The 26,131-nt window shown below is 60.2% G+C and overlaps 5 protein-coding genes across 7 annotated transcripts in view; 2 read left to right on the top strand and 3 right to left on the bottom strand.

Annotated features, from left to right (window-relative positions):
- Positions 1–409: 409 nt before the first annotated feature.
- Positions 410–2,746, bottom strand: REX1BD (required for excision 1-B domain containing). Its single transcript, XM_063161193.1, has 5 exons — positions 2,718–2,746; positions 2,101–2,183; positions 1,477–1,681; positions 1,298–1,386; positions 410–931 (listed from the first exon to the last, which is right to left on the bottom strand). The coding sequence occupies exons 1-5, from the start codon at positions 2,718–2,720 to the stop codon at positions 859–861; spliced, it is 453 nt and encodes a 150-aa protein (XP_063017263.1). The 5' UTR covers positions 2,721–2,746; the 3' UTR covers positions 410–858.
- A 618-nt stretch (positions 2,747–3,364) lies between these two features.
- UBA52 (ubiquitin A-52 residue ribosomal protein fusion product 1) lies at positions 3,365–4,522 on the bottom strand. 2 transcript variants are annotated; one of them, XM_063160722.1, is made up of 5 exons: positions 4,428–4,522; positions 3,976–4,094; positions 3,797–3,883; positions 3,604–3,706; positions 3,365–3,504 (listed from the first exon to the last, which is right to left on the bottom strand). In XM_063160722.1, exons 2-5 carry the CDS (start codon positions 4,076–4,078, stop codon positions 3,411–3,413), a joined length of 387 nt encoding a protein of 128 aa, XP_063016792.1. In that variant the 5' UTR covers positions 4,079–4,094; positions 4,428–4,522; the 3' UTR covers positions 3,365–3,410. The 2 variants fall into 2 exon arrangements, with proteins under 2 accessions (XP_063016792.1, XP_063016793.1); XM_063160723.1 differs by having other exon boundaries at positions 4,419–4,484.
- A 745-nt stretch (positions 4,523–5,267) lies between these two features.
- Positions 5,268–7,711, bottom strand: KXD1 (KxDL motif containing 1). Its single transcript, XM_063161189.1, has 5 exons — positions 7,610–7,711; positions 7,233–7,333; positions 6,998–7,150; positions 6,593–6,639; positions 5,268–5,699 (listed from the first exon to the last, which is right to left on the bottom strand). The coding sequence occupies exons 2-5, from the start codon at positions 7,325–7,327 to the stop codon at positions 5,467–5,469; spliced, it is 528 nt and encodes a 175-aa protein (XP_063017259.1). The 5' UTR covers positions 7,328–7,333; positions 7,610–7,711; the 3' UTR covers positions 5,268–5,466.
- A 446-nt stretch (positions 7,712–8,157) lies between these two features.
- Positions 8,158–14,993, top strand: FKBP8 (FKBP prolyl isomerase 8). The gene is made up of 8 exons (XM_063161188.1): positions 8,158–8,571; positions 8,769–8,938; positions 9,200–9,288; positions 10,156–10,373; positions 10,446–10,618; positions 10,701–10,778; positions 13,429–13,566; positions 14,183–14,993. Exons 1-8 carry the CDS (start codon positions 8,307–8,309, stop codon positions 14,267–14,269), a joined length of 1,218 nt encoding a protein of 405 aa, XP_063017258.1. The 5' UTR covers positions 8,158–8,306; the 3' UTR covers positions 14,270–14,993.
- Positions 14,994–15,751: 758 nt separating this feature from the next.
- ELL (elongation factor for RNA polymerase II) overlaps positions 15,752–26,131 on the top strand; it is a 49,547-nt gene continuing 39,167 nt past the window's right edge. For both annotated transcript variants that reach the window (XM_063161187.1, XM_063161186.1), the window contains exon 1: positions 15,752–15,918. In XM_063161187.1, coding sequence (XP_063017257.1) covers positions 15,784–15,918 — 135 coding nt within the window. In that variant the 5' untranslated portion in view covers positions 15,752–15,783. The remainder of the gene's footprint in view (positions 15,919–26,131) is intronic.

Genomic DNA, 26,131 nt, shown 5'->3' with positions numbered 1-26,131 from the left:
CCGCAGCTCCCCCCGGGAAGCGATTTTGGCCTTTTTCTCGCCAGGGTCCCACGTGCGAGCGCGCGGAGGGGTCCGTCCCCAGGGAGCCACGCGGGCTGATTGGAGGCTGCTGGGGTTTGCCCAGTGCCTGCTCCGGTTTTGATTCAAACCAGCCTTATTTTGGTTCCATTTCAGTCAATTAGGAACAGATTTAAGCTTAATGCCAATAAACCTCTGAAACCCCAGCGGGGTCTGCGTCAGCGGAGCGGCAGCGCTGCGCGGGGACGGGGATGCAGCGGGCAGCCAAGTGGGGCCCGTGGCCTTTGTCACCCCGTGCCGGGGCCCCCAGGGGACCGGGACAAGGTGGAGGGGGTGGCACTGGGGCAGAGGGGGCTACATGAACCCTAGGGATCACACCACTCAGGCCAGCTCTGTGGGGACAGGTTTATTTGGGGTGACCATAGAAAAAGCCCGTGTGGAGCACCAGAGCTGCAGTGGGGCTGGGGGCACAGCCGGCCTCCAAGGTGTGGTTTGGGGGGGCTGCTGCCCGTGGGGCTCCAGCTGGCAGCAGGGACAGTGCCCAGCTCGGTGGAGGCCTGGCAAAGGCAGCCCTTGGCACTGCGGGCTGTGCTTTGCCTTTGGCACAGCCGGGGAGGGGAACCAGCCCCACGCCGGACCCCTCTGCCGAGGGGCACTCAGGATTTGGGGGGACCCCTCTCGTCCCAGAGGGAGCTCCTCCACCCCTCCAGCCTGTGCTGCAGAGAAGGGGCCCAGAGGACAATGCCCACCTTGCCAAGGTGCGCCGGGGGCGGGCGGGGGACGAGCGGGGCCCCCGTTCCAGCAGGCCGGCCCCTCCAGCCGTTCCCACGGGGACACCCATCACTCAACTTCTTCCGAATCGTACTTAAGGTCCTGGAGAATTTCGCTGATTGCCTCAATGGTTTTAATTAGCCTACGAGAGCGGATGGAAACTATAAATAAAGCCCATATGGAGCGTATTATGTGGGCCGCCTCGCCTTCCCCGCGCTGTTTATGAAACACTCAGCCCGGGGAGGCCGAGGGGACGCGGCCACGCAGCGCCGCCAGACCCCGACGGCACCATCTGGGCCCCCTGGGCCGCAGGGAGAGGCAGGGAGAGGCAGGCAAGGGGCTCCTGGCCTGGGCTCCGTGGCCTCTGTGTGTCCCTTCCAGCTCAGCACACCCCAGGACCCCGTGGGCTGGGGAGGGGGTGCCATCCCCAAACAGGGCCAGGAGGGGATGGAATTGGGGTTCTGGGCTCCAAAATGAGGGGGGGCACAGCAGCGGGGCCGCCACCTACTTGTGCTTGAGCTCCTGCACCTCCTGCTGATGGGCGTCCACCTCGGGCTGGTCCTGTGCCTGCTGCCGGGCCAGCTGCAGCTGCGCCGTCTGTGGGGGACACCATGGGAGCTGAGACCCCCAGAGCAGCCCCAGGGACCCCCCCCAGCCCAGCCCAGCCCAGCCCAGCCCAGCACCCACCAGCTGCAGCTTCTCCTGCTCCCTGTCCTGGAGCCGGGCCAGGTGCTGGGCCAGCTCGGGGCGGCCCAGCTGGTCCCGCAGGCGGCCGGCGATGGCCAGCACCTCCCGGGAGATGCCGCTGAACGCCACCGTCACCTCGTGCACCAGCTGCCGGTAGCGCGGGAAGTCATAGTGCGGGGCGCTGCTCAGGTACGCCCGGTGGCCCCTGCGGACAGGTGAGGGGGGGAAGCCGCGGTCACCAATCCCGGAGCTGAGCCCCCTCTGCCGCCCACCACCCGCGGGGTTTTCCTGCCTGCTCCTGCTGGATTCGGCAGCATGAGCGGGCAGCCTCACCCCTCACACGGGACAGGGCTGGAAACCGCTTTTTTTGGGAGGGAAAGCCGGGGGTTTGGGGTTTTCCATCCTGTACGCTCTCAGCCCTGCATCCCAGGAAGTCCATCCTGCGCTGGATGCTGAAAGAGGATTCAGGTGTCCAGCGCAGAGCCCCGCTGCCAGCTGGAGCTCATCAGCCATCCCCGTGGCCCCGTCCCAACAGGATGCAAAATAATCGGGACGGGGATCCGGTTCCCTGCTGGGGGCGCCCCGCCCGCCCCGGTGGGTGCCGCCCCCGGTGCCGGTACTCACTCCTCGAAGAGCCGGTACGTCTCGACCCGCTCGCCCTGCAGCTCCCGCAGCCGCTGCAGCAGCTCCCGCACGGCCTCGCCCGTCTGCGGGACACAGGGGACGCGGTGGCCCCGGTGAGCCGGTAACGGCACCGGGCAGAGGCGGTGTCACCCAGCGGCATCACCCCAGCACCGGCTCCGGGGGTCCCGGCCGCGGGGCTGGAGCTGAGCCCGGCACCGGGAGCCCCCGGCCCTGTGCACACAACACAGGCGGCACCGGGACCCCTCGCATCCCCCTGCCCACCCATCGGGCCCCCAGGCCACCCGTGCGCGAACCGGACTGACACCGGGACCCCCGGACAGTGCCCGCGACACCGAAGGGCACCGGGACCCCTCTCTGTGCACGCCCGGAGCGGCACCGGGACCCCCGGCCGTGCTCACACAGCCCAGGCGGGCACCGAGAGCCCCCCGGCCACGTGTCCGCGGACCGGCACCGGGATCCCCCCGGTTCGCAGCACACACGGGCACCGGGACCCCGCATCCACCGCCCGCCGTGACCCCGCGCGGGCCCGGGCCGCCCCTGCCGCCCCCCGGGGCCGCTCCCGCTCCCGCTCCCGTCCCGCTCCCGGGGCCGCTCACCATGGCCCGGCCCGGCCGCACGGCGCAGGCCCGGGGCCCGCGGGGCGGAGCGCGGTTCCGCCGCCACCTGCAGGCCCCGAGCGGCAGCGCCGCCAGCGCCGGTGCCCGGTACGGTCCGTGCAGCGTCTGTGCTGTGAATACACGGTCGGGGGTCCCGCTGGATGGGCAGGGAGATGCCGCTGGGTGACACAGAGGGTCCCGGTGCCTGTCCCTGGACACGCAGCCGGGGGTCCCGGTGTGTTTGCCGCTGAAAACGGAGACCCCAGACTGGAGCCAGTGCCATCCACACCTGGCTGAGGGTCCCAACAAGTGGGCAGGGGGGCCCGGTGTCCATCCAGAAGTGACCAGAGGACTCCCAGTGCATGAGCAGGGCTGTGTAGGGGGTTCTGGTGGCAGTCAGAACACCACGGCTGGGGGTCCCAGTGCATTAACGGGGGGTTTGTGTGTGATCCCAGTGTCCATCTGCTGTGTGCACACGGCCAGGGGTCCCGTGGGTGGGCAGGGGGGCCCAGTTTGTGCCCACATTGCTGCAGGCACTGCCCACCACCACCACCACCTCCCTCCCTCCACCCTCCATGCTGCTCCAGCACGGCCCTCATTTGCTGAACACCACAATTTGACTAAAAAAAACCACCAGAACGCGGGGCTGAGCGTTGCAATACTTTATTAGCCAGCGCAGGCATGCTGGGGGCTCTACTTGACCTTCTTCTTGGGGCGCAGGTTGTTAGTGTGCCCGCACTTCTTCTTGCGGCAGTTGACGGCGCGGGGGTGCAGGCGGGCGTAGCACCTGGGGAGCACAGGTCAGCAGAGCCCCTGGCCCCGGGGAGGGCTCTGGGGGCTGCAGGAAGGGGCTGAGGGGACACGGGGAGGGGGCGCGGGGACGTACTTGCGGCAGATCATCTTGTCACAGTTGTACTTCTGGGCCAGCTGGCGCAGGGAGGGCTCGATGATTCCCCCTCGCAGGCGCAGCACCAGGTGCAGGGTGGACTCTGCGAGGAGACATCGGTGTCAGACGGGGGGAAAAGAGCAGCTGGTACCCCAAAAACGCCCCCCAAAAACCCCCGGGGTGCAGGGAGCACCTTTCTGGATGTTGTAGTCTGCGAGGGTGCGGCCATCCTCCAGCTGCTTCCCCGCGAAGATCAGGCGCTGCTGGTCGGGGGGGATCCCTGCGGGACACACGATCAATCACACGATCACCGCCGTGGGGACACCGGGGGAGCCCCGGCGGCCGCCCCGCCGCTCCCGGCCCTGCCTGTACCTTCCTTGTCCTGGATCTTGGCCTTCACGTTCTCGATGGTGTCATTGGGCTCCACCTCGAGGGTGATGGTTTTGCCCGTGAGGGTTTTCACGAAGATCTGCATCTTGGCACTGTCTCACCTGCGGTAGCGGCGGCCGCGTCACCCCGGGACGGCCCCGTTATGGCCGTGTGCCGCCCCCGGGCAGGGCCCCGCCGCTCCCCGGCCCCTCAAAGCGCCGTTCCCGAACACCCTCCGGGATCCAGCCCCGCCATCCCGGGATCCAGCCCCACCCCGGGTGTCGGGGCCCTCCCCCGGGAACCACTCCCGTCCCCGGGGACGCAGGGCCCCTCCCGGGTTTCCAGCCCCCGCTGCCCGTGTCCCGAGCCCCCCTCCCGGGATGCAGCGGCCCCTCCCGGGATGCAGGGCCCCCGCCCCGGGCCCCGGGCCCGCTCCGGTCCCGCACCGCGCGCACCCGCGGCCTCGCTGCTGAGGGAAAGGGAGGCGGGGCCGGAACCACGGCTGCGTCACTGCCGGCGGGAACACCGGCACCGCCCCGCGACAGCGTCGTCATTTCCGGCGGGGACACCGGCACCGCCCCGCGACAGCTCCGGTACCGTCCCGGTATCGTCCCGAGACCGTCCCGGCACTGTTCTATCGCTGCCGGGGTGACACCGGCACCGCGGGACAGGGCACGGGAGCGTCCGCACGGAGCTGGCACCAGACCGACCCCCCAAACCGGACCCTGACCCAGGGACCGGCTCCCAAACCGGACACTGTCCCTGAGACCAACCCCCCAAACCGGACACTGACCCCACAGCCCTGGGACCGGCCCCACACTGACGCCATGGACCCCAGAGCGGCCCCACAGCCCCAGAGCCACCCCCGTGCTGGTCCCACAGCCCCAGGATCAGCCCCAGCAGCCATTCCTCCAGACCCACATTCCCCTCTCATCCCCTCGCAGGCCTTCAGGACCCCAAAGCCAAGCAGTTCCTCCATCACACCACAGAAAGATCTGAAGAGCTCCAGTTGCTGGGAACCTGCCTGTGGAGCCACCAGCAGCTCCGTATGAGGGCTGAGTGTGAGAAGCAAAGGGAAACACGGCTCTGGCTCAGCCAGCAGTGAGAACTCAGCCAGCACAAGTCCATCAGCAGCAGGGACAGAGCTGGCGGGCACACGGAGCCTCAGAGACAACGCTTCTTACAAAACACAAACATCTCTGCCCCAAAAACGGCTTTTCTGCGCCAAAAAATCTACACAGAGGGTGAAGTGTAGCAGCTCTCCTGAGTGCAGGAAGGAGGGAGGACAAGAGGCATTTCCAACCCAGGATTTACTGATTCCCCCTGAAGCCAGCCTGAAGGTGGCTTTACACCTTCCTCCTCCCTCAGCTTCTGCCAGCCTTGGCTCCCCTCTTCCCAAGAGAGGAAAAAAAAAAACAAAAACCCCAAAAAAACCCCAGAAGAGCGACACACAGCTATAAATACAGGCTAGAAAGTTCCACAGGGGCTCCCGGTCTAGTCCAGGGTGGCCGTGTCCTCGTCTGTGAGACTCTGTCCGTTCAGGGCCGGGCCCTCGCAGGGGCCCTGCGACAAATCCTCAAACTCCTGGCTGGTGGTGGGGGAGATGAGGCCGGGGCTGCTGTCACAGGACTCCGTGCTCTGCTCCGAGGTAGCGATGGTGGTCGTGGTGCTCTTGGGGACGGGGTCGAAGTCGTCGTCGTCCTCCAGGATGGGCGACTCGTGGATGTCTGGGGAGAGGAGGGAGAGGTTGGGGGTGTGGGGAGAGGGATTGCATCAGTGTGGCTGTAGCAGGGGTTAAAAAAATCCCTGCAGCGTGTAAGTTGGGGGTTGGTTGGGATTTCTTGCAGTTTCTCAGGATGGGGGGACTCGTGGATGTCTGAGGGAGAGGTTAGCAGTGTGGGGAGAGGGATTCCCTGAGTGTGGTTGTAGCAGGGGTTAAAAAATCCCCAGTGAATCGCCAGGGTGTAAATTTGGGGTTGGTTGGAATTTCTTGCAAGTTCCCCAGGATGGGGGACTCATGGGTGATGTCTGAGGGGGAGAAGGAGGCAGAGTTGTGGTGAGAGGGATTCCCTGGTTGAGCTTGCAGCTTGTAGGGGTTAAAAAAGCCCTACAGGGTGTAAATTGGGGGTTGGTTGGAATTTTTTTCCAAGTTCCAGTCCCCACTCTGGGATCCAGCCCCGCTCCCCAGGTCCCAAGGCCGCTCTTGCAAGTGGATTTAATGGATTTAAGGAGTTTGCTGGGTTTTGGGGAAGCAGCCACAGGCCAGCATGGGGACTTGTGATTCCTGAGGGATCCCTGAGGAATAGAGAGTCTTCCCACAGGAGGAAAACTGAGTGTGGAGTGCCAGGACAAGGGGAATGGCTTCCCACTGCCAGAGGGTACGGCTAGATGGGATATTGGGAAGGAATGAGCAGGAATTCCTCCCACAGGGTGCCCAGAGCAGCTGTGGCTGCCCCTGGATGCCTGGCAGTGCCCAGGCCAGGCTGGACAGGGCTTGGAGCACCTGGGGCAGTGGGAGGTGTCCCTGCACATGGCAGGGATGGCACTGGGTGGGCTTTGAGGTCCCTGCAGCCCAAACCACGCCACGACTCTGTAGATCCGTGGGTCAGGAATCACTCACTGCTGAAAGCCTCCGGGTACTGCTTTGCCAACTTCCCTTTGAGCGTCCTGGGGAGGAGAGAGCAATGCCAGTCCGTGGGGAGCTCAGGGATCCAGGGCAGCCCCACAGCTCCCTGGGCAGCGCAAACCAACCCCAAACCCCAGAACACCCCATCCCCAGCACACGGGGTGCTCCCGAACCCCACATCTTGTGGTTTGTGACCACCCCGAGCAGCTCCCACGGCAGCAGAGCCCACCCAGAGCAGGATCGTGGAAACCCAAAGCTCCAACCTCCATCCATCACATCTTATCCCTTCCCCACCAGATTTTCCTTCTCACAGCCCCCCAAACTCCCAACTGTGCCCCGCTCTGACACCCCGCCCGCCCCTGCCAGCCCCTCCCGGGCCCGTTCCCGCCCGGTGCCCACCGGATCCTGCGGAAGATGCTGTCCAGGTCCTTCTTCATCTCCACCAGGGTCCGGGTGTGGTGCAGGAAGCGCTCGCTCATCTGCTGCATGCGCACGCTCGACAGGTTGTTGAAGTTGAGCAGCATCTCGTTGGTCTTCTCAAAGCGATCCAACCTGCGCGGGGGAGGCACCGGGAGCTCGGGAACGATCCCGGCGGGCTCCCGGTGCCGGTACCGGCTGTCCCCCCGGGACTCACATGTTTTTCTGGGCCAGGATGATGGCGTTCACGTCCTCGGCGTTGACCATGGCCAGCACCCTCCCGCAGAACACCTGCGAGGCCGAGGGCTCCATCGTGACCTGCGGGACCGCGGGGCGGCTCAGCCGGGGCACCGGAGCCCCTGCGCCGGTAACGGAGACCCTCCCCTTACCCTGCGTGATACCGGGACCCCCTCCGCCCTGCCGTGCGCCCAGTGCCGGGTACCCAGCCGCCGTGCCCCCCACACACGCCGGTAACGGGGGGTCCCCCGGCCGCCCGCCGCCCCCGGTTCCGCCGCCAGCCCCGCGTTCCCTCGGGGTCAGGGCCTGGGCCTGCAGCGGTGTCCCCGGGGCCTCCCCCCAGCAGTGCCCGCGCACCTGCGGGAGCCCGTCCCGCCGCTTCACATGACGGGAGCGGCGGCGGTACCGGGGGCGGCACCGGCGGCCGCTCCGCGCCGCTTCCGGGTGTGCGGTCACGTGGGGCGCGACCCCGCTGCGTCACGGCGCCGAGCCGGAAGTCCCGGAGAGCGGCCAGGTGAGAGGGTCGCGACCCCTGCGGGCATCACGGAGCCTCTCCGGTACCGGCGCCGAGCCCCCGGCCCCGCCGCCCGCAGCCCCAGGGCAGCCGCGCTGCCTGCGGCCCCTTTAAGGCGTCGGGGCCGCCGCGGGCGCGCGGCTGACGAGCGTGCTCCCCGCCCAATGGCGTCGCGCGGTGGGCGGGGACGGGCCAATAGGAGCGGGGGGGCGGGGCCAGCGCCCGCGCGTCCGCGGGCCAGGTGGGAGCGGCGGGGGGCGCGCGGCGGTCACGTGGGGCGGGCGGGGGGCGCGGGGCCGCCCCCCCCACGGTACCGGGCCCCGACCCCGACCCCACCGGACAGACCCCCGACCCATCCCCATCCCACCCCCGAGCCGAGCCCCTGCCCGCCAGGCCCCAGCCCTCCCCGGCGCTCCGCGGTCTCCGCTGTCCCGTTGCGCATCCCCGGCTCCCGGAGGGTCCCGCCGCTCCCCGGGTCTGTGCCGGTAAGAGCAGCCCCGATCCCCGCCCTCTGTCCCCGCTCCAGGTCGCTCCGCCGCCATGGCGTCCAGCGGGGAGGAACCGAGCGGCGGCTCCCCGGGCCGGGCGGGCACCGGCGCCGAGGCGGACGCGGCCCAGCTGGACACGGCGGAGGATTTCGAGGTGCTGGAGGAGGAAGGGGACGAAGACGAGGATGACCTGAGCGAGCTGCCCCCGCTGGAGGACGTGGGCCGGCCAACGGCGCCGCCGCGGGACGACGCGCACCCCTCGGTGCGGGGCGCGGGGGACGCGGCCGGGGAGCCCGAGGAGTGGCTCGATGTTCTGGGTGAGAGCTGGGGCCGCTCCGTGCCGGGGCTCCGTGCCGGGGCCTCTCGGGCCTCCCCGGGGCCGCAGGAGCCGCACAAGGGTGGGGGCAGCCGGGCTTTCCCTCCCCGTTGGTCACGGTGTGCCCCCGGTCCCGGTGTGCCCCCGGTTCCAATGTGCCCCCCGGTTCCGATGTGCCCCCGGTTTCTCCGTGCCCAGGGAATGGTTTGCTCAAGAAGAAGACGCTGGTGCCGGGCCAGGGTGTGGAGAGCCGTCCCCAGAAGGGCCAGGACGTGACAATCCGCCTGAAGGCCGCGCTGGAGGATGGCACCGTGGTGGAGCAGGAGCCTGCCCTCACCTTCACGCTGGGGGACTGCGATGTCCTGCAGGTGGGCACGGGCTGGGGGCTCACCTGGGAGCAGCAGGACCTCACCTCAGGGGCTGCAGGGAGGGTTGGGATCTGTGAGATCCTGTTTGTGGATCAAAGTGGCCCCTCTGCCTTGCTCATGCTCTCTTCCCATGGTGATGGCTGAGCTAGAGGGGTTTGGAGCCACCTGGTTTTGTGGAGGATGTTCCTGCCCGTGGCAGGAGGCTGGAACTGGAGAGCCCCTACAGTCCCTGCCATGGTGGTGCCGTGTTGTCCCCTGCAGGCTCTGGACCTGTGTGTGCAGCTCCTGGAGATGGGCGAGACGGCTCTGATCGTGTCAGACGCCAAGTACTGCTACGGAGCTCAGGGCAGGTGAGCTGCAGCCCCCCAGGTGGGGCAGGGGGGTCCCGCACAGGCCTGGGGCAGCTGTCCCCTGCTCATGTCCCCTGGTCACCTGGTGCCACCCCAGCTGTCCAACCTCTGCTTCCTTGTCAGGGTCTCTTGCTACTCACAGTGACCCCAAGATGTGTTAGAAAGTCTCTTTTCCCAGCCCAGGGCTTGAAGAAGGAGTCAGGGCTCTTCATTTCTTGCTCTCAAGGTTGTTTATTGTATCTCAGCTATAAAATTCGTTCTCCTGTCCTGCTGAGGTCTGTCTAGCAGGACAGTTCCATGCACTTTGCCTGCCCCTGGGGCAGTGTTATCTTTTTGTACTAAAAATTACATGTACAATATTTAAAATAACTCCCCAATACCTATCACCTGTGTTAGACAGCGAGCTTCTACTCTAAACCAATCTGTAAGTGCCAACATCACAGCAGAAGATGGAGGCCAAGAACAAGAAGGAGAAAGGCTGGACACGCCCAGTTCCCTCCATCTTGCCCCCTGAACCCTCAGTTTAAAAACCCCAAAATCTACTTTTCCACCCCGTGATAAATTCACTATCATTCCACTTAATTTGTTGTGGCTTGCAGATCTTCATCTAAGATTGGTAACTTGCTCCACGGGTCATAATCAAACCCACGGGGCCATCTTGGGCTCTGTGCCAGGGTCTCTGAGCCCCCGGGCAGGGGTCTGGGCTGCTCAGGACAGCCAGAGGGATGCCCTGGCTCCTGACCATGAGCAGGGTGTCCTATCTCAAGTGGGAATATCCACATCAGGGATTTCTGAGCTTGGGTTTCACGGTGCCAAACCCTCAGAGCGGCGCCCGGGGGGTGACAGCGGTGGCCTGGCTTTGTGCAGGAGCCCTGAGGTGCCCCCCAACGCGTCCCTCACGCTGGAGGTGGAGCTGCTGGCAGCTCGGGACGCCCCAGACCTGGAGCTGCTCACCGGCAAGGAGAAGATCCGGCTGGCCAACCGCAAGCGGGAGCGCGGCAACTTCTTCTACCAGCAGGCAGACTACGTGCTGGCCGTCAACTCGTACGACATCGCCCTCAGGATCCTGGGCTCCAGCTCCAAAGGTACCTGTCCCCGCCCAGAGAGGGTCCCCGGGCCAGTGGCCCCGCTGTGACCGGCCCTGGGTGGGCGTGCAGTGGATTTCAGCCCGGACGAGGAGGCCGAGCTGCTGGACGTGAAGGTGAAGTGTCTCAACAACCTGGCGGCCTCGCAGCTCAAGCTGGACCACTTCAAGGCGGCTCTCAAGTCCTGTAACCTGGTGCTGGAGCACCAGCCGGGGAACATCAAGGCTCTCTTCAGGAAGGGGAAGGTGAGGAGGGCTCCCTTTCTCCGTGGTGTGGTGAGGGATGAAGGACAGACCTCACCCTGCTCCGTCCCCTGTCACCCTGCAGGTGCTGGCTCAGCAGGGAGAGTACAGAGAGGCCATTCCCATCCTGAAGGCAGCCCTGAAGCTGGAGCCTTCCAACAAGGTAGGCTGGAGGTGTGTGCTGCCCGTGCTCCCCCTGGGCTGGGGGTCTCCTGGGTGCTGCTGCTTCTCCCTTGTCCCTGCCCCTACAAACCTCAGTGTTCCCCTTGAGAGGCTGAGACTCCCTGGAGCTGCCCCCAGCTCCATGAAGAGAGGCTGGGAATGGCCCCCAGAGCCTGGGGAATGTTTGGAATAGCCCCCAGAGCCTGGGGAATGTTTGGAATGGCCCCCAGAGCCTGGGGAAGGATGGGAATAGCCCCCAGAGCCTGGGGAAGGGTGGGAATGGCCCCCAGAGCCTGGGGAATGTTTGGAATAGCCCCCAGAGCCTGGGGAAGATGGGAATAGCCCCCAGAGCCTGGGGAATGTTTGGAATGGCCCCCAGAGCCTGGGGAAGGATGGGAATAGCCCCCAGAGCCTGGGGAATGTTTGGAATAGCCCCCAGAGCCTGGGGAATGAGGGAGAATAGCCCCCAGAGGCTGGGGAAGGATGGGAATGGCCCCCAGAGCCTGGGGAATGTTTGGAATAGCCCCCAGAGGCTGGGGAATGTTTGGAATAGCCCCCAGAGCCTGGGGAAGGATGGGAATAGCCCCCAGAGCCTGGGGAATGTTTGGAATAGCCCCCAGAGCCTGGGGAATGTTTGGAATAGCCCCCAGAGCCTGGGGAAGGATGGGAATGGCCCCCAGAGCCTGGGGAAGATGGGAATAGCCCCCAGAGGCTGGGGAATGTTTGGAATGGCCCCCAGAGGCTGGGGAAGGATGGGAATAGCCCCCAGAGCCTGGGGAATGTTTGGAATAGCCCCCAGAACCTGGGGAATGTTTGGAATAGCCCCCAGAACCTGGGGAATGTTTGGAATAGCCCCCAGAACCTGGGGAATGTTTGGAATAGCCCCCAGAACCTGGGGAATGTTTGGAATAGCCCCCAGAGCCTGGGGAAGGATGGGAATAGCCCCCAGAGCCTGGGGAATGTTTGGAATAGCCCCCAGAGCCTGGGGAATGTTTGGAATGGCCCCCAGAGCCTGGGGAAGGGTGGGAATGGCCCCCAGAGCCTGGGGAAGGGTGGGAATGGCCCCCAGAGCCTGGGGAAGGATGCCCCACGTGCAGTGTGGCTGGGCTGCTCTCCAGCCTTATCTCCACGCCGTGAGGTTCCCTGGTGACCTTTGGTCCTGCTGGTGGCAGGAGTCCCTGCCAGCCCATCTCCCTGCCGTGGGGAGGGTCCGGGCTGGCCCAGGTGGTTCGGGCAGTCTGTGCTGTGGCCGGGGGAAGTGGGGCAGAGCTGAGTCCCCACAAACTGGCTGGGCAGCCCCAGAGTGATTCACCAGGGGCTGGGAGCAGGCAGCCCTCGGTCCAGCGCCCGGGCAGGGCGAGCTCTGGGTCAGGAATTTCCTGTCAGTTAATGATCAGCTGCAGGGCTGGAGCCTGGGGAGAAATCAAAAAGCAGTGCCAGGAAATGACCCCAGCAGGAGCGAGGCTGGCAGGAGACGGGGAGGTGTTGCCTGCACAGGGGTGTCCTGGGGGTCCTGGCTCTCCAGATGGGCTTTAATCCTTGTCTGGATCTGCTGTGCCCATTTCTCACCTGGGGCTTTCACCAGGATCTGTGCCATGATCCAGCCCCTGAAGGTCACGGGTGGGATGTGGCACAAGCAGGTGCTTGGTGGCCCCACAGCACCTCCGGGGCTGCTCTGAGTTCCCTTGGGAGGGTGAGCAGGACCCCAGACCCTCTGTTTGCCATCAGGGTCAGGGTGCAGAGGGAGCAGCACAGGGAACATTCCCCTGGCACGTCCCTGGGCAGGGCGGCTGCTCCCATCCCCAGCAGCTCCGATGGAGCTTTTAATTGGAGAGGGCTGGAAAATCCGAGTGCCCGGCAGTGACGTGTCCAGTGAAACCACAAGAACAGCAAATTACTGCCCTCCCCAGCTGCTGCCCGGCTCCAGGGGCAGCCTGGGTGACTCAGGGGTGCTGAAAACACCCAGCAGTGCTGGGCCCCACCTGCCTCCCGCCAGGCTGTCGCACACGTCCCTCCTGTGACCCCTCTGGCACCGGCGTGACAGCCCTGCTGAGCTCTGAGCAGGAGCTCTGTCCTCCAGACACCCAGATTTTCGCGTTGGAGGCAGATTTCCCCAGCTGGCAGAGCTGTGTCGTGGGCATGTGTCCCCCAGCAGAGGGCACAGCGTGGCTGTGCCACCGGGGCCACCACAGCGTCCTTGTGCCACCCTGCCCTGCCCGGGGCTTCCTGCGGCTTTTGGGGAGCCTGTGGGCCCCACGCGGGGCTCAGAGCCTTTTCCTGCCCCGGCAGGGCAGGTGTGGGCACGCTGTGGGTCCTGCTGCAATCCCACTTGACACCAGGCTGAGCTTTAAGGCCGCTTTCCCAGACAGAAAGTGGGAGGGCTGGTGCACGTCTGTGCTCAAGGCAGACACTTTCCTGTCTCGATTAAAGGATAAAATCCCTTCCCTGGTGTCTGGCATCAGCCCTGGGCTCTGCTTGAGCAGCCAGAAAGGACAGAGGGGCATTGGCCCCACAGAGTGTCCCCATGGTGCTGGGATGTGGGGCAGGATGAGGCCTCGTCACCCCCTCAGCTGCACATGCCAGGGCTGTGGGTCCCCTCCCTGGCAGGCAGGGCTGGTGCGGGGCTGAGCAGAGCTCGCTCTCCTCCCCAGACCATCCACGCCGAGCTCTCCAAGCTGGTGAAGAAGCACGCAGACCAGAGGAACGTGGAGACCGAGATGTACAGGAAGATGCTGGGGAACCCCAGCGCCGCCAGCACCCCCAGCAAGTGCAAAGACAAACTGCCGTGGGTAAGGAAGGCCTCTGGGATGGGGTGGGGACCCACAGGGGCTGTGTCAGTGTCCCCCAGGTGGGACACAGCCCCCCAGGTGACCCACAGGGGTGTGTGAGTGTCCCCCAGCAGGGACACAGCCCTCCATGGGACCCACAGGGCTATGTCACTGTCCCCCAGGTGGGACACAGCCCTCCAGGTGACCCACAGGGCTGTGTGAGTGTCCCCCAGGGGACCCACAGGGCTGTGTGAGTGTCCCCCAGGTGACCCACAGGGGTTGTGTGAGTGTCCCCCAGGTCCCCAGCAGGGACCCAGCCCATGCAGGACGCGGTCGGGCAGTGTGAGGATCCCGCTGGGAGCGGGGCCCGTGCTGCGGGAGCCGTGCCCAGAACACATCCCAGATAACAGATAGCAGGCTGTGCCCTGGCAGCGCGTGCCCGTGGATCCCAGCCATCCGTGCCAGCTGCACGCCCCGGACTTTGCTCCCGCTCCCGTCGGCGAGCGCTGTCGGCTGGCGGCACACGCTGTCCCGCGGGCGCTGCCTTTTTGGGATGCCCTGTCCGGCGGGGAGGGTGGCACGTGTCCCCTGCCGCGGGCACGGCCCCTGACGGCCCTGCCCGTGCTCTGCCCCGCAGTCCATCCCCTGGAAGTGGCTCTTCGGCGCCACGGCCATCGCGCTGGGCGGCGTGGCCCTGTCCGTGGTCATCGCCGCCAGGAACTGAGGCTGGCACCGGGGAGGCCCCCGGGCACAGGGGCGGTGCCAGGGCCTGGCTCTCTGTGCCAAGGGGCTGCCCCCAGGCTGTGCCACCCCTTCCTTCCCGCGGGCTCGCAGCCCCACGGATGCTTTCTGTGCCGGAGGTGCCGGATGTCTCTCCCGACGTTCCCCACATCCCTCCTGGCGCGGGCGGGTGCCGCCCGCGGGGTGGGCAGCGGGTGCTGGCAGAGCAGGGACCCCCGGGCAGCCTGCTGGCAGTCAGGGGCTCAGCCCCAGCCCTGAGGGTGTCACGGGCAGCAGGAGCTGCCTCTCCCCGGTACGGCCTGGCCGTGCCCATCCCTGCTGCCAGGACAGGGTGGCACGGAGGAGGAAGGTGTGGGGAGCGATGTGGATGTGCCCAGGGGGCAATGCAGCGACATTCCCTGATTCCTGGGGGCTGCCAGGGGCTCAGCCCTCCCGGAGGCACCCGCTGCCCTCCTCTGCACATCCCTGGAGCGTGCAATGTCCAAAGGAAGCCAAAGAAACCCGCGGCGGGAGGGATGGAGGAGGGAGCGCTGCAGACCCTCTGTCCAGGCTGTCTTCCCCTGGCTCCAAGCCCCTCGGGGGTCCCTCCCTGCTCTGCAGCCCCCCCAGCGCCTGCCCAGCCTCAGCTCTGCTCGTGGGGGGGTTGTAGCACTGTCCTTGCACCCCAAACTGACTGTGAACTTCCCAAATAAAGGACAATTCCTTCACTTTCCGGCCTGTTTATTGGCACACATGGGGACACATAGAGTCTGGAGGGGAAACTGTGCTCAGGGGGGAGCCTGGCACCCCGAAATCGGCCCTGGAACCTTCGGGCTCTGCCTGGGGCTCAGGGGGTCCATGACTGGGGAGCTGCGGGGTTGGGGGGTTCATTCCTGGAGGATTCACACCTGGGGGAGTACAGGGGGTGCCCACCACGGAGTGCCATGCCCAGGAGCCTCATGCCCAAGGGGGTCTGGAGGGCTCACACCTAGGGGGCTCACACCTGGGGATCCAGAGGGTTCATACCTGGGGCGTTCACACCTGGGGATTTCATACCTGGGGATCCAGAGGGTTCATACCTGGGGGGCTCACACCTGGGGGCTCCAGAGGGTTCATACCTGGGGGTTCACGCCTTGGGGCTCACACCGGGTAATTGATGCCAAGGGGTTTCAGGGCGTTCCCGCCCGGAGGGTTCGTTCATTCCCGGGGGTTCCCCACCCGCCGCCCCCTCCCCACGCTCCCGCAGCGCTCCCCGGCTGCACCAGACCACCCTCCCCAGCATGCCCCGCGCCCTTATTTACATATCCCCGCCTCCTCCTCCCCACGGACCAATCCGGCGCGGCGCCCGGCATCAGCCAGCCAATCGGCGCGCTCGCTGCCCACCTCCTCGCCCCAGCAACAGGCGCCCCGCGTGGGCGTGGCCGGCGGAGCGGCGCATCATGAATAATTCATAAGGAGGGGCGTGGCGGCGGCAGGCGGCCCCGGCGGCCCAGGCGCGGAGGGGGAGACGGTCCCAAGATGGCGGCGCTGCAGGCGGAGCGCGGGTACGGGCTGTCCTGTGGCCGCCTCGGCCGCGGCACCCGCGTCTCCGTCTTCCACGTCAAGCTCACGGAGAGCGCCCTGCGCGCCTTCGAGAGCTACCAGGCCTGTAAGGTACGGGGTTGGCGGGCGAGGGGCGGCGGGCACGGCCCCGCCGAGGGCGAGCGGGCGGCCGCCACGAGGCCCCCGGACGGAGCCCTGCGGGCGGCACCGGCGGGGATGTGAGGGGAGGTGAGAGGGGGGAGCTACTCGTGGCGTGGCTGTGTGGCCCGGGGCGGGGGGACTCCCTGGTGGGGGCTGAGGGCGTGCGGAGGCTCCCGCCCCCCCCCCCCCCCCCCTTCCCGTCCGTGAGTGACCGGGGAACCGGGAATGGTGGGGGGGGGGCGATCCCGGTGCCAGGTGCCTGCGGGACACCGGAGAGACCCCGCGGTGCCGCTCCCGGTAACGCCCCGGAGCACCGCGGTGTGTTCCTCATCCCCGGCGGTGTTTGCGGGGTCCCCCCGGGCCCCCCGGTGAGTGACCGGGGAGGGGTCGCGATCCTCCGCCGAGTGCCCGCGGGGCACCGGGAGCTGTCGGTGCCTCCCCTTCCCCGCCCCGGTGATTGCCGGGGGCACCCCCGTGTGCCGCCGCCCCGGTGGGTGAGCGGGGACCCCCGGTGGGTGACAGGGGCCCCGCGGTGCCGGTGCGGGGGTGGGCGCTCGGTGCCCCCGGCAGGTGACGAGGAGCTGCCGTCAGTCCCCGTGAGTGTCTGGGGAGGGGGGCCCAGGGACGTCGGTGCCCCCCCCGTTTCCCCGGTGAACGTGACGTGGGTTTGCAAAGCCGGGGGAGGGGGGGGGGGCGGCGGGTCCGTCCCCGGTGCTGCCATCCCGGGCTGGGGGGTCCCCCCATCTCTGTCCCCTCCCCGGTGCTCCCGGTTGTTCGTCCCCCGCCGGTCGGTGCTCCCCTCCCGGCAGCGGGGGGAGGCACGTTCAGACTGTATTTTGAAATTTCCAGATTGTCTTTTCCGTGCCGTTTCCTTGAAATGCGTCCAGAGAGCTTATTAGTCATGTAAATAGAGAATAATGGCAAAAAGCTCGGCAGCTGGTGTTGGGATGGACCGGAGAGGGGTTCAAAACTGTCATTTTTTACTGTAATTTTATTTTTATTGTATTTTTTCTTTCCGCCTCCGATCCTGCGACGAGCATTTCTGTCTCCTCACCTTGCTGGGGGAAGCTGGGAGCCTAAACCCGTTTGTCATTAGGAGCGTCCTGCCTGCCAGCTTCTGTAGGATAAACCATATGTTGTCACAACACTATTTTTAATTTAGGGTGTTGGTTACATCACATCACTGAATTGGGCAATCTCTGTATGAGGACGAAGGTAATGACTGTACCAGGGTTTATCAACTTATATTTTAATGAGTGTTTATCAGCATTATGAGAAGTCAGGAGGAATAAGTGACTTGGGTAGACTGAATTATTAGCTTTTTTTCTCTCTGGAAAACGAAACAAATAATCCAAATAATTCTTTCCTATATATTGGGAAAGCCTTTTATTTTGGGTGAGGGAGAGTAGGAAGACTACAGGCAGCTGCGTTAAATATTTTGGGAAGCTATTCCGAGTCCATGTCACACATGAATAGTGGTGTTTATTTTCTAAATGAAGTCTGGGCTCGGGATTGTTTGGTGGCCAACGGCCACTAATGAACTTTGCTTCCTTCACCGCCACCCAAAAGAGAAATAGTCAGAGGCTCCTGGTGATTAACTGGGCAGGAAGGGATAAGGGCAGAAGAGCTGCTTGTTTGTGTAGTGAATAACGCAACAATTAGTGGGCTATTAAACACATATGCTCGTTCTGCATGGGTTCTATAAACAGTTTCCCCGGCTTGGGGAAGGTCTGGGCTTCCTCGGAAGCTGCGGGCCCTGCCCTGCCCTGCCAGGAGCCGCCCCCAGCACACCTTTGCAGCTTCTGTTTGTCCACTCCAGCTCCATTTGGGGCTGCAGCGGCTCCATGGAAAAATTTCGCTCAGGCTCCTTGCGCCGGGCTTGGTTTGAAGCGCTGTGGAAGCGACCGACGGCAGCGTTGTGTAATGTGGATAATGGCCTGGAATCCAATCCTGCTCTTTGTGTTACCTGGAGCCCAGCGTGTGCAGTCTGACCTGTTTGGGGCACCGGGGGAGCGCGTCCGTGCCGTTCCTGCGACAGGGCTCTGTCCCCCTGCCAGCGCGGGCAGGGAAATGTCTTCGGTGCCTCGCTTGAGTTTGTTCTTGGGCTAATAATAATGTATTGGGATTACATAATCCAAAAATGATCACCCAGCCGGGCGAGCTGCCATGTGTTTGGAGTGTCCCTGATGCCAGAGCAGTTGCAGGCTTGGTGTGGAGCTGCACCATGTGTGGATCAGGCAGCAGGGCTGTGGAGAAACAGATATTTGTCTTGTTGGGCCTCTGCTGAGCTGTGCTCTTGCGCTTCTGCTGAGTTGTCTGCGTCCTAGGGAAGAAAATGGTCAGGGATCCAAATTCTGGAGAGGGTTTGGAGCAGCCTGGTCTAGTGGAAGGTGTCCGTGCTCATGGACGGGTTTAAAACAGGTTGAGCTTTAAGGTCCCTCCCAGCCCAAACCATTCTGTGATTCTGAGATACTGATCCCCAACTCTCCTGTTCCAGCAAGCTGCTGCTGTGTCAGGGACAGAGGATGAGGAGCTCCAGCTCACAGGGCTGCTGGCTTCTGGTCCTGGGAAGGGTTTCTTTGGTAGCTCACCTGAAAGAAATAGGAGCCTTAAAAAGAGAATTAGCACTGGCTTCACAGGGGACACAGTCAGATGTCACCCAGCTGCTCCTTGTGAAACTTGCTGCCCCTGAAACTGTTTCCCCACAGTTGTGAAACTGAGAGCTCTGGCTGCTGAGCTCAGAGGGCCGAGCAGTGGGAAGTGTGTCCCGAGTTGGTTTGTCCACTGCTGAAATGGAGCCAGTCTGGTGTGCTCACCTAAAACAGCTCTGGGTTCTGCAGGGAGTGTAATTCCAGAGCAGCCTGCAGTTTGCTGCCTTCCTTTTGGGGTGTGTACTTGGTTAGGCATTGCCGCTCCCCCCAAAAAGGCAGGGCATGGCCAAGGCCAGCTTGGATGGGGCTTGGAGCAATCTCATCTGGTGGAAAGTGTTCCTTCCATGGCAAGGGGATGGAGCTGGGTGGTCTTCAAGGTCTTTCTGACCCAAACCTTTCTGGGATTAGATGATTCCATGACTTCTCCCATCACTTCTTGTGTGGCCCCAACTTTGTTCCTGCCCCTGTCAAGGTACAAGGGAACTCCTCGCGCCCGTGCCTTGCTTTCCTCTTTCATTCCTGTCCTTGGTGAGGAGATATTTTACCATCCTCACCTAATTCCCTTAGTTATCATCCATCCTGTATTTTCCACATCTGTTTTTTTAGCAGCATCCTGGGTAAGTCCCATCTTCCTGCCTGATTCAGATGCCGCATGGCAGACCTGAGTGTCCCTTGGCAGTGGCTCTGCCTCCCTTGCACTGAAGGTGCTGATGGCACACAAACGGTGTTAGGGCTGTTCCTGGAACCCTTACCTGGGAATTTCCCAACTTCCACGTATTTCTGTAAACCTCTCTCTGTGGCTGAGGGGTGGTTCTTTGGTTACAGGCAACGTGATGTGGTTGTACACCTTTCCCTGTCATTTTGTGTTGACCTAACAATGGCTGGGCTCTGCTCCTGGTCCTGCCTTTCTGGTGGTTTTAGGAGGGTTTTAAGAACCCTTTAAAGAAGGTTGCAGCATCCCTTGGTGCTGGAGCTGAGCAGCACATCCTGCTCCCTCTGTCCCTCTCTGCCCCTGCTACCCCAGAGCGTTTTGAACTGCAGCCACCGGTTGATTCACTGGTGAACTTTGGCAGATGCACAAATATTTAGTGGGGACTAAGCTGAGATAACCAAAGCACGTTGTCCCTGTGCTCCCCCAGCTGAATTTTGGGACTGTGGTCTGATAGATGTGGCTCCCCAAATCCTCTTCCCCGTGCTGCCCTAAAACCGACCGTGAGAGAAGCAATCCCTTGGAAATGAGGGTTAACCCGACCCCTTGGAGCTGCTATTTATTGAAATAACTTTCCAGCCCTGGCTTTTGGAGCAGGTTGTGGAGATTCCTTCATCTTGCTGTGTTCAAAGCACGAAACACAAAATGAAGGCTGTGCTGTCATTACAGGGTCTTTAGGGTAATGTGTATTCATGCTGACTTGAGAATTGAAAGCTGCTCGCAGGTGTCAGGAGGAGAGGAACAATCCGCCTTTCCTATCAAAATTCATTGAATTATCTCAGAGCTTTTTGCATCATTCCTCCTTGCCTGTAACCTGTTTTTTCCTGTCCTATTAATTCACTGATGCTGTAGTCCGTCAAAATTGAGGCTCTTACGACATCGGGAGCGTGAGTCGGTGACATGACTGAGTGAATCACAGGAGCCTGGAGAGGAAGCTCATGGCACACGTACGGCTCATCAGCAGAAATGGGACAGGATCTGCAGAACACCCTGCGCCGCTCAGCCCCTGCTCGGTGCTCTTCTTCACGTTGACCTGAATGTGGCACCTCCCATGGCAAGCAGGGGGACAAAGAGACACTGAACATTGTGCACGAGCAGTGTTTTGGCCCCTGGCAGTTTCCTTTCAATTATTTAGGGAAGCTGTTTCTCTCAGCCGTATAGCATTTGGATCTGCTCAAATTATAGATTCATCTCTATAGTTTTCAAACGGCATTGGAAGGAATTGTCTGTAATTTACATCTGAAGTGACGTACAGTTGCTATGGGATTTGGTGGCAAATTATAAACCCATTATGTTTTTTTTTTTATACTGGTGGTAGCAGACTAAAGAACTAGGTCTAATTGGTGATGTGCCAAAGGAAAATAGAAAGTTTGTGACAGAATCCTTGTGACTGATGGGGCTTGCTTTTTTTTTTTTTTTTTAGTCAAACGTGATCTGCTTTTTATCAGCAAAGCATACCCTACCATTAATTGGAGAGGTTGAATTTGAATTAATAATTTTTGCTCTCTGGCAATACAGGGGGAAGCAAGCTAGAAGATTAACCCTTTATGTTATTTGTATGGGGCTAGGTTGTTCTTTTTTTAATTCAAGGGGGATATTTCATCAGTTGGCAGATGGATGTCGTGATGGTGTTCCTTAAGAAATTAAACCCTTTCTCTTTTTCAGCATATTCTAATTTCTTACTCAAACAGCAGAAAGAAAAGCTTTATAATATCTTTTTAACTTCCATCTGAAGCTCAGAGGTCTCTTCAGAACTGTGTGTCTCCCAAGGACCCTGGAGTGGCTGCTGCTGGTCAGCTCCGAGTGATCCTCCAGCACCAGGGCTTTTCTGAGCCCTGTGCAGCGCTCTGTCCTGCTCGGTTGGGTTTGTCCCGGTGCAGCTTGGCACATGCTGGCGGCTGTTGAAGCAGTTCCCTTGCTGGTGCTGGCTCTGCTGGGGCAGCAGCAGCGCCTTTATCTGCCCAGGGAGGGGGGGAGCCTTTGTGGAGGGAGCGTTTGAGGTCTCCTCGGTAAATGGCCGTGTTATCTCCCGAACGATTTGCACGTTTCAGACCATTTAAACTCCGCCTGTAACTTGTAAGCAGAAACTCGTGAAGCGTCTCCAAATCCCTGGTGTTTGTGCATGTTGGAAAATGGGAAGGGACAGACTGCATGCGTCACTCCCGTACTAATTTGTGCCAGCTAATCCATGGGAGAAGAATACATTTTGGCTGACTTGGTGCTTTTGCTGCTAATGCACAGGAGAATGCGTTTGAATGGATGGAGTGGCTGCACGGGGTTAGGTAGACTTTGAAGGGATGCCCTGTGTCTGGGATCCTGTGCTGAGCACCCTCATTTGCTGTAATATCCCGGATTTGTTTGGGTTTTTGGGAAAGGAGAAGTTGGGAGGGAGGGGAAAGCTCACCCAGCATCACAACATCAGGAAGGTTGGGATAGAGTTACCTCTGAATAATTAAGGTTAATGCTGTTTCTGGAGGAGCCATTATCTGCAGTGAACTCAATGCTCATGAAAAGACATGCTGATAACCTGAACTGTGCTAATATTTCATCCAGGGTGGATACAGAGGAGGCATCACCAAAACTGGGCTTTGGTGTTCAACGTGCCTTAGCTTGACCTAGATGAATTATCCAGGAAAGGAGGTTGGATTTGCTGATAAGAGTTTTCTGGAGTAGCTCATGTGTTGCTTAGGAACATCCCATGTACATAAGGCAACTTCTGCACACCCTGGTAATCTGGCACTGCCTTCTGACTGGGGATTTTGGTGGGTTTGGGGTTTTTTCCCAAGCATTTATATATTAAAGAGCATGCTAAACCTCTCAGTTTGCTGAGGGCTGTGTGTATCCCTGCTGCACTGGGAGAGCAGACTTCCCAAAATCCAATCCTTGCTGCATTACAGTCTAGAGAAAACACAGCTCCGTGCACTTGGTCTCTCCTTTCTTTACATTGGACTAGTGCCTTTTTCTAATTTAAAGAAACCAGCATTTGTTAAACTCAAAAAGAGGTCAGCACTGGTGAGCAGGGCTTGACTGAGCTGTCCCCCTCCACCCACCTGGAGTCTTCCCTGCTCTGGTCCAGGGTTAACCCTCTGCTCTCCCTTTTATGCAGGAGAGATCACTTCAGTGCAGATTTTTGTGGAAAGCTGAGCTATTTCTCCTTTTGGGCTCCATCCTGTGCTGTTGGGTTTAATGGTAGACGCAGACTTTGTCCTTGAGGTTGGTGTCCACACGTGATGCAGCTCACAGGTACCACAAAACTTCCTGAGAGCAACCGATTGCCTCAATCTCTGTAGTATTTAGATTTCATCAGCACAAACATCCTCTTGGCTACTTGGCTCTGTGTTTTGAGCATGTATGAGTTCAGCCATGCTTTGATAAGAGCAGCCATGTGGCAGCCGGGGCAGGTTCATGTGGGATCAGTGATGGGGAGGCAGGAGCAGGTCTGGAGGAGCTGGAGGTGTCCCAGGCCAGCTTGGAGCAACCTGGGATAGTGGAAGGTGTCCCTGCTCCTGGAATAAACTGAATTTAGTGATTTTTTTTCTCTAGCCCAAAACACTCTGTGATTCTATGATTCGATATGAAGTTTAAGCTGATTGTTGTTACTTAGCAAGAGCAGATGTGTGTTACTTAAAATCCTAACAAAAATCCCAGCAGGACGGAAGAAACTCCGGCTCAATCCACATCACTGTGCCCACAGGATCCATATTTTCTACAACTGAGGTGGAAGAACTAATTTAATCTTCCTTCTATATTCCTCCCCACTGAGGCCCATTCTGCGATGGGCTGCAATCAGTGTGTTATGTGCCAGTTGTGGTTATTTGAATCATATTTCCACATTTCAGTGTCTAGACTTTATGTTTGTGTGAGTTTTGTTGTACCTTTCCAGCTCCGGCGCTGATTTCAGTTGGTTTTGGCTCCTGGTTTCCATGAGAAACTCAAACGGGCTGTGTTTTTGCCTTCCCCAGTCCCCAGAAAAGAAGGCAACAAGGGAATGGGTAAAACTTGGTTTTATAAGCTCCTTTGCCACCATTTTTTTGTGTCTTTTGAGAAAATCTGTGTGTGGATGAGCTGGGCTCTGCCATTTGGTGAGCAGCAGGTGAGAGCGAGGACAAGCCACTGATGGCTGCAGATAAATCTCTGCTTCTTGCACTGAGAGGAATCTGCTGTGAAAAAAGGGATGAGCTTGATGTGAAAAAAGTTAAAAACAACTTTATAATCCACAGGAGGAGAGCATTTATTGAAAATTAAGCAGCTTTTTAATTGCCTGCGTACACTGGGCTTCGTTTTTTGCCAGCACTGGTGGATGTTGAGGATGATGGATGTGGCTGTGTTAGTTTAGTGAATAGGAGGGTCGGTCTGTTTGTGATGCTCAGAGAAGTTGATAATGGCACCAGACCTGGATAACACAGACCTCACTGTGACCAGGAGGTAGAGCTGGCTTCAGAATTGCTCACAGTAATACTGACTTGTGCAAAAACTGCGTGGAACCCTGAGCCAGGGCTGTTTTCTGTGCTCCCGGTGTATAATAAAGTGTATTATGGCTAAATCGGTGAAAGGAAATAATGTTCCCAACTCCTTGTTAACCTGTAAAGCTTGCTGCCATCAAACGTGAAAGGCTTAAGTGCAGCTGAATAGCAAGAAAAAATGAGAGTTTTTCACAGGGGATGCAGAGAATCAAAGCAGTGGTTCCAGGTTCCCTCTGCTCCCCGGTGTTTGAGGCGCCCCAGGGTTATGCCAGAGCCGAGGCTTCACCTCCTCCAGGGATCTGAGTGTCAATTCTTCCATTCCTTCCCCACGCAGCGTTCAGTGGATGCTTTTTGGAGCCCGGCATGGGCGGAGTAGCGAGGAAGCGAATTTTCCACCCTGCCTGGGCTTGGGCAAGCGGAAATGGAGCCTTGGAAGCCTTATAAGGCCGGCGAGGCGGCCCTGGCTGGGCTCACCTTGCACCGGGCTGCTGGGCTGGGGAGCAGCCCTCGCTCCCAGGGAGGCTCTCAGAGCCTTTGAAGTGCTCCCTGTGCGTCTGCCACTTGCCCAGGGACGGTGTGGCCGCCCCGGTTCGGTGACAGCAGCTCATTAATTTAACTGCCTGACTTTGTGGGGCTCCGGCAGCCGGCCCAACGGAGGCGGAAATTCGTGATTCAGAGCGAAACTGCTGTAAAGTGACGGAGCTGGGAAGGTCGGAGCCTCTGTCACAGGGTGTCTGCGTTTCCTTCAGATCCTGCTGACTGCAGGCAGTGCTGAGCAGGACTTTGCTCCGAAAGCAGAGTTCCTGTGGCGTTAAAATAGATTTTTGAAAAGCCTGGCAGCACCTGTTCCCCCTGCCAGGGATGTTGAGCCCTCAAGAGCTGCCGGAGCCCCAATGGTGACCTCTGCTTCTGCTTCTCGCAGAATTAAGAACAACTTCTGCTCCCATAAATAGTCCCTTAAGAAGTGCGTAGGAGCTCTGCGACCAATTTCTTTTGAAAAGTGCTTTCAGTGACACCCGTGGCTGTGACCTTGCTCCTGTTGCCACGCCGTGTCCTTGCAGGGCAGCTGTGTTTTGATGGCAGCCTGGTGGTCCTGGCCACCAGCTCTGCTTCCTTCTCTCATTTAGTCACCCCTCAAAAGAACCTTCGGTTATCTGAGTGTTTTGTGGGAAGCTGCTGCTGCTTGTCCTGCTGCAAATCCCAAATGCTCCCTGCCTCGTTCAGGGCTTCATTCCCTAATGCCCCTGAGGTGGCTAAGCGTCTGAAAGCTCCCGTGTTCCTGCACGTGTCACAGCTGCCAATCCCTGGTTTTATTCCAGAAATAAAGGCTGGTTTTCCACAGGAGCATTGTCACAAACCAGTTCTCCCAGCCTGGAGTCCTGGAGCTGGTGGAGAGTCCCAAACGCCCAGCTCTGCTCAGGAAGCGGCTTCGTGTTTAATCTTTGCAAATGTGGAAATGGGAAGAGGGAGGCAGTAATGGATAAAGTAAAACATATTTAACCTTTAGGGACGTGAATGGGATATCTTGGATGTGTTTGGAATGGGCGCCGGGGTTGATGTGGAACGTGGTGGTGATTAAAACCAACAGCAAACATTTTTCTGCTCATGAATTACGGACTTTGTTCTTACTGCATTAAAATCTAGAGCACTTGGGGGTTTCTTAACGTGAAGGGGGAGAAGAAACAGATTTATTACCTGGAAGGTTTGATGTTATAGTTCCAGGCATGTTTCCACAACCTTCCTGCAAGCATTTGGAGCTGTACCTAATGTGGGTGCTGCCTGCATCGGGCTGCAAGTTTGAGCTCTCTCATACAATTAAAGCCATTTAACTGCATCTAAAGACCTTTTACTTGTCATTAAGACTAAATTTACTGACGCTGACAGCAGGAAGAAACACATTTACCCTAACTCAGATGGGCTAAGAGAGCAAAACGTTCCAGCTAACTATGACTTGCCTGGATTGTTAAATTTAGACCAAAAATTCTGGTCAGACAATTAAGTGCCGGCTCAGTGGCCACACCACTTCTTTTGCATGTGTGAATTGGCTGAGCTACCTCTGTCAGGCAAGAGAGATTCTGTCTGAACGTCTGAATTCTCTGAGGGCTGCTGGGCTCAGGCCTGGGGAGGCTTTTCGTGGCACTGTGGTCGCTCCCTGTTTGGTCAGCAGCCCCGGTATGTTTTTCCTCTTCTTATCTGAAAATTTTTCATGTTTATTTTTGGAATTCGTTGTAACCTGAACTTTCTCAGGTGTCCTTGCGGAGAGCAAAGAAACATCTGACTTATTTTTTAGGCAGATTTTTGCCAGTTGAGAAGAGTGTGTTCTTTCTTTTACTGTTTGTGGCTTTATTTTTGGAGCAGGT

This window comes from Melospiza melodia, chromosome 7 (assembly GCF_035770615.1).
Source record: "Melospiza melodia melodia isolate bMelMel2 chromosome 7, bMelMel2.pri, whole genome shotgun sequence".
Lineage (NCBI taxonomy): Eukaryota > Metazoa > Chordata > Aves > Passeriformes > Passerellidae > Melospiza > Melospiza melodia.
The sequence above is the reverse complement of the archived record's forward strand: the minus strand, read 5'-3'. Positions and strand labels throughout refer to the sequence as shown.

Excerpts from the sequence above, each read along its gene's own strand:
- KXD1 (XM_063161189.1), bottom strand. The coding sequence starts at position 7,327 with ATGGAGCCCTCGGCCTCGCAGGTGTTCTGCGGGAGGGTGCTGGCCATG. Across the intron at positions 6,640-6,997 it reads AGCATCTTCCGCAGGATCCG|GACGCTCAAAGGGAAGTTGG; the intron begins GTGGGCACCGGG and ends TCTCCTCCCCAG. Across the intron at positions 5,700-6,592 it reads GTACCCGGAGGCTTTCAGCA|ACATCCACGAGTCGCCCATC; the intron begins GTGAGTGATTCC and ends TCCTCTCCCCAG.
- REX1BD (XM_063161193.1), bottom strand. Across the intron at positions 1,682-2,100 it reads ACGTACCGGCTCTTCGAGGA|GGGCCACCGGGCGTACCTGA; the intron begins GTGAGTACCGGC and ends ACCTGTCCGCAG. Across the intron at positions 1,387-1,476 it reads AGCAGGAGAAGCTGCAGCTG|ACGGCGCAGCTGCAGCTGGC; the intron begins GTGGGTGCTGGG and ends TGTCCCCCACAG.
- UBA52 (XM_063160722.1), bottom strand. The coding sequence starts at position 4,078 with ATGCAGATCTTCGTGAAAACCCTCACGGGCAAAACCATCACCCTCGAG. Across the intron at positions 3,884-3,975 it reads CAAGATCCAGGACAAGGAAG|GGATCCCCCCCGACCAGCAG; the intron begins GTACAGGCAGGG and ends TGTGTCCCGCAG. Across the intron at positions 3,707-3,796 it reads AGACTACAACATCCAGAAAG|AGTCCACCCTGCACCTGGTG; the intron begins GTGCTCCCTGCA and ends GTCTCCTCGCAG.
- FKBP8 (XM_063161188.1), top strand. The coding sequence starts at position 8,307 with ATGGCGTCCAGCGGGGAGGAACCGAGCGGCGGCTCCCCGGGCCGGGCG. Across the intron at positions 8,939-9,199 it reads GGGACTGCGATGTCCTGCAG|GCTCTGGACCTGTGTGTGCA; the intron begins GTGGGCACGGGC and ends TGTCCCCTGCAG. Across the intron at positions 13,567-14,182 it reads GCAAAGACAAACTGCCGTGG|TCCATCCCCTGGAAGTGGCT; the intron begins GTAAGGAAGGCC and ends TCTGCCCCGCAG.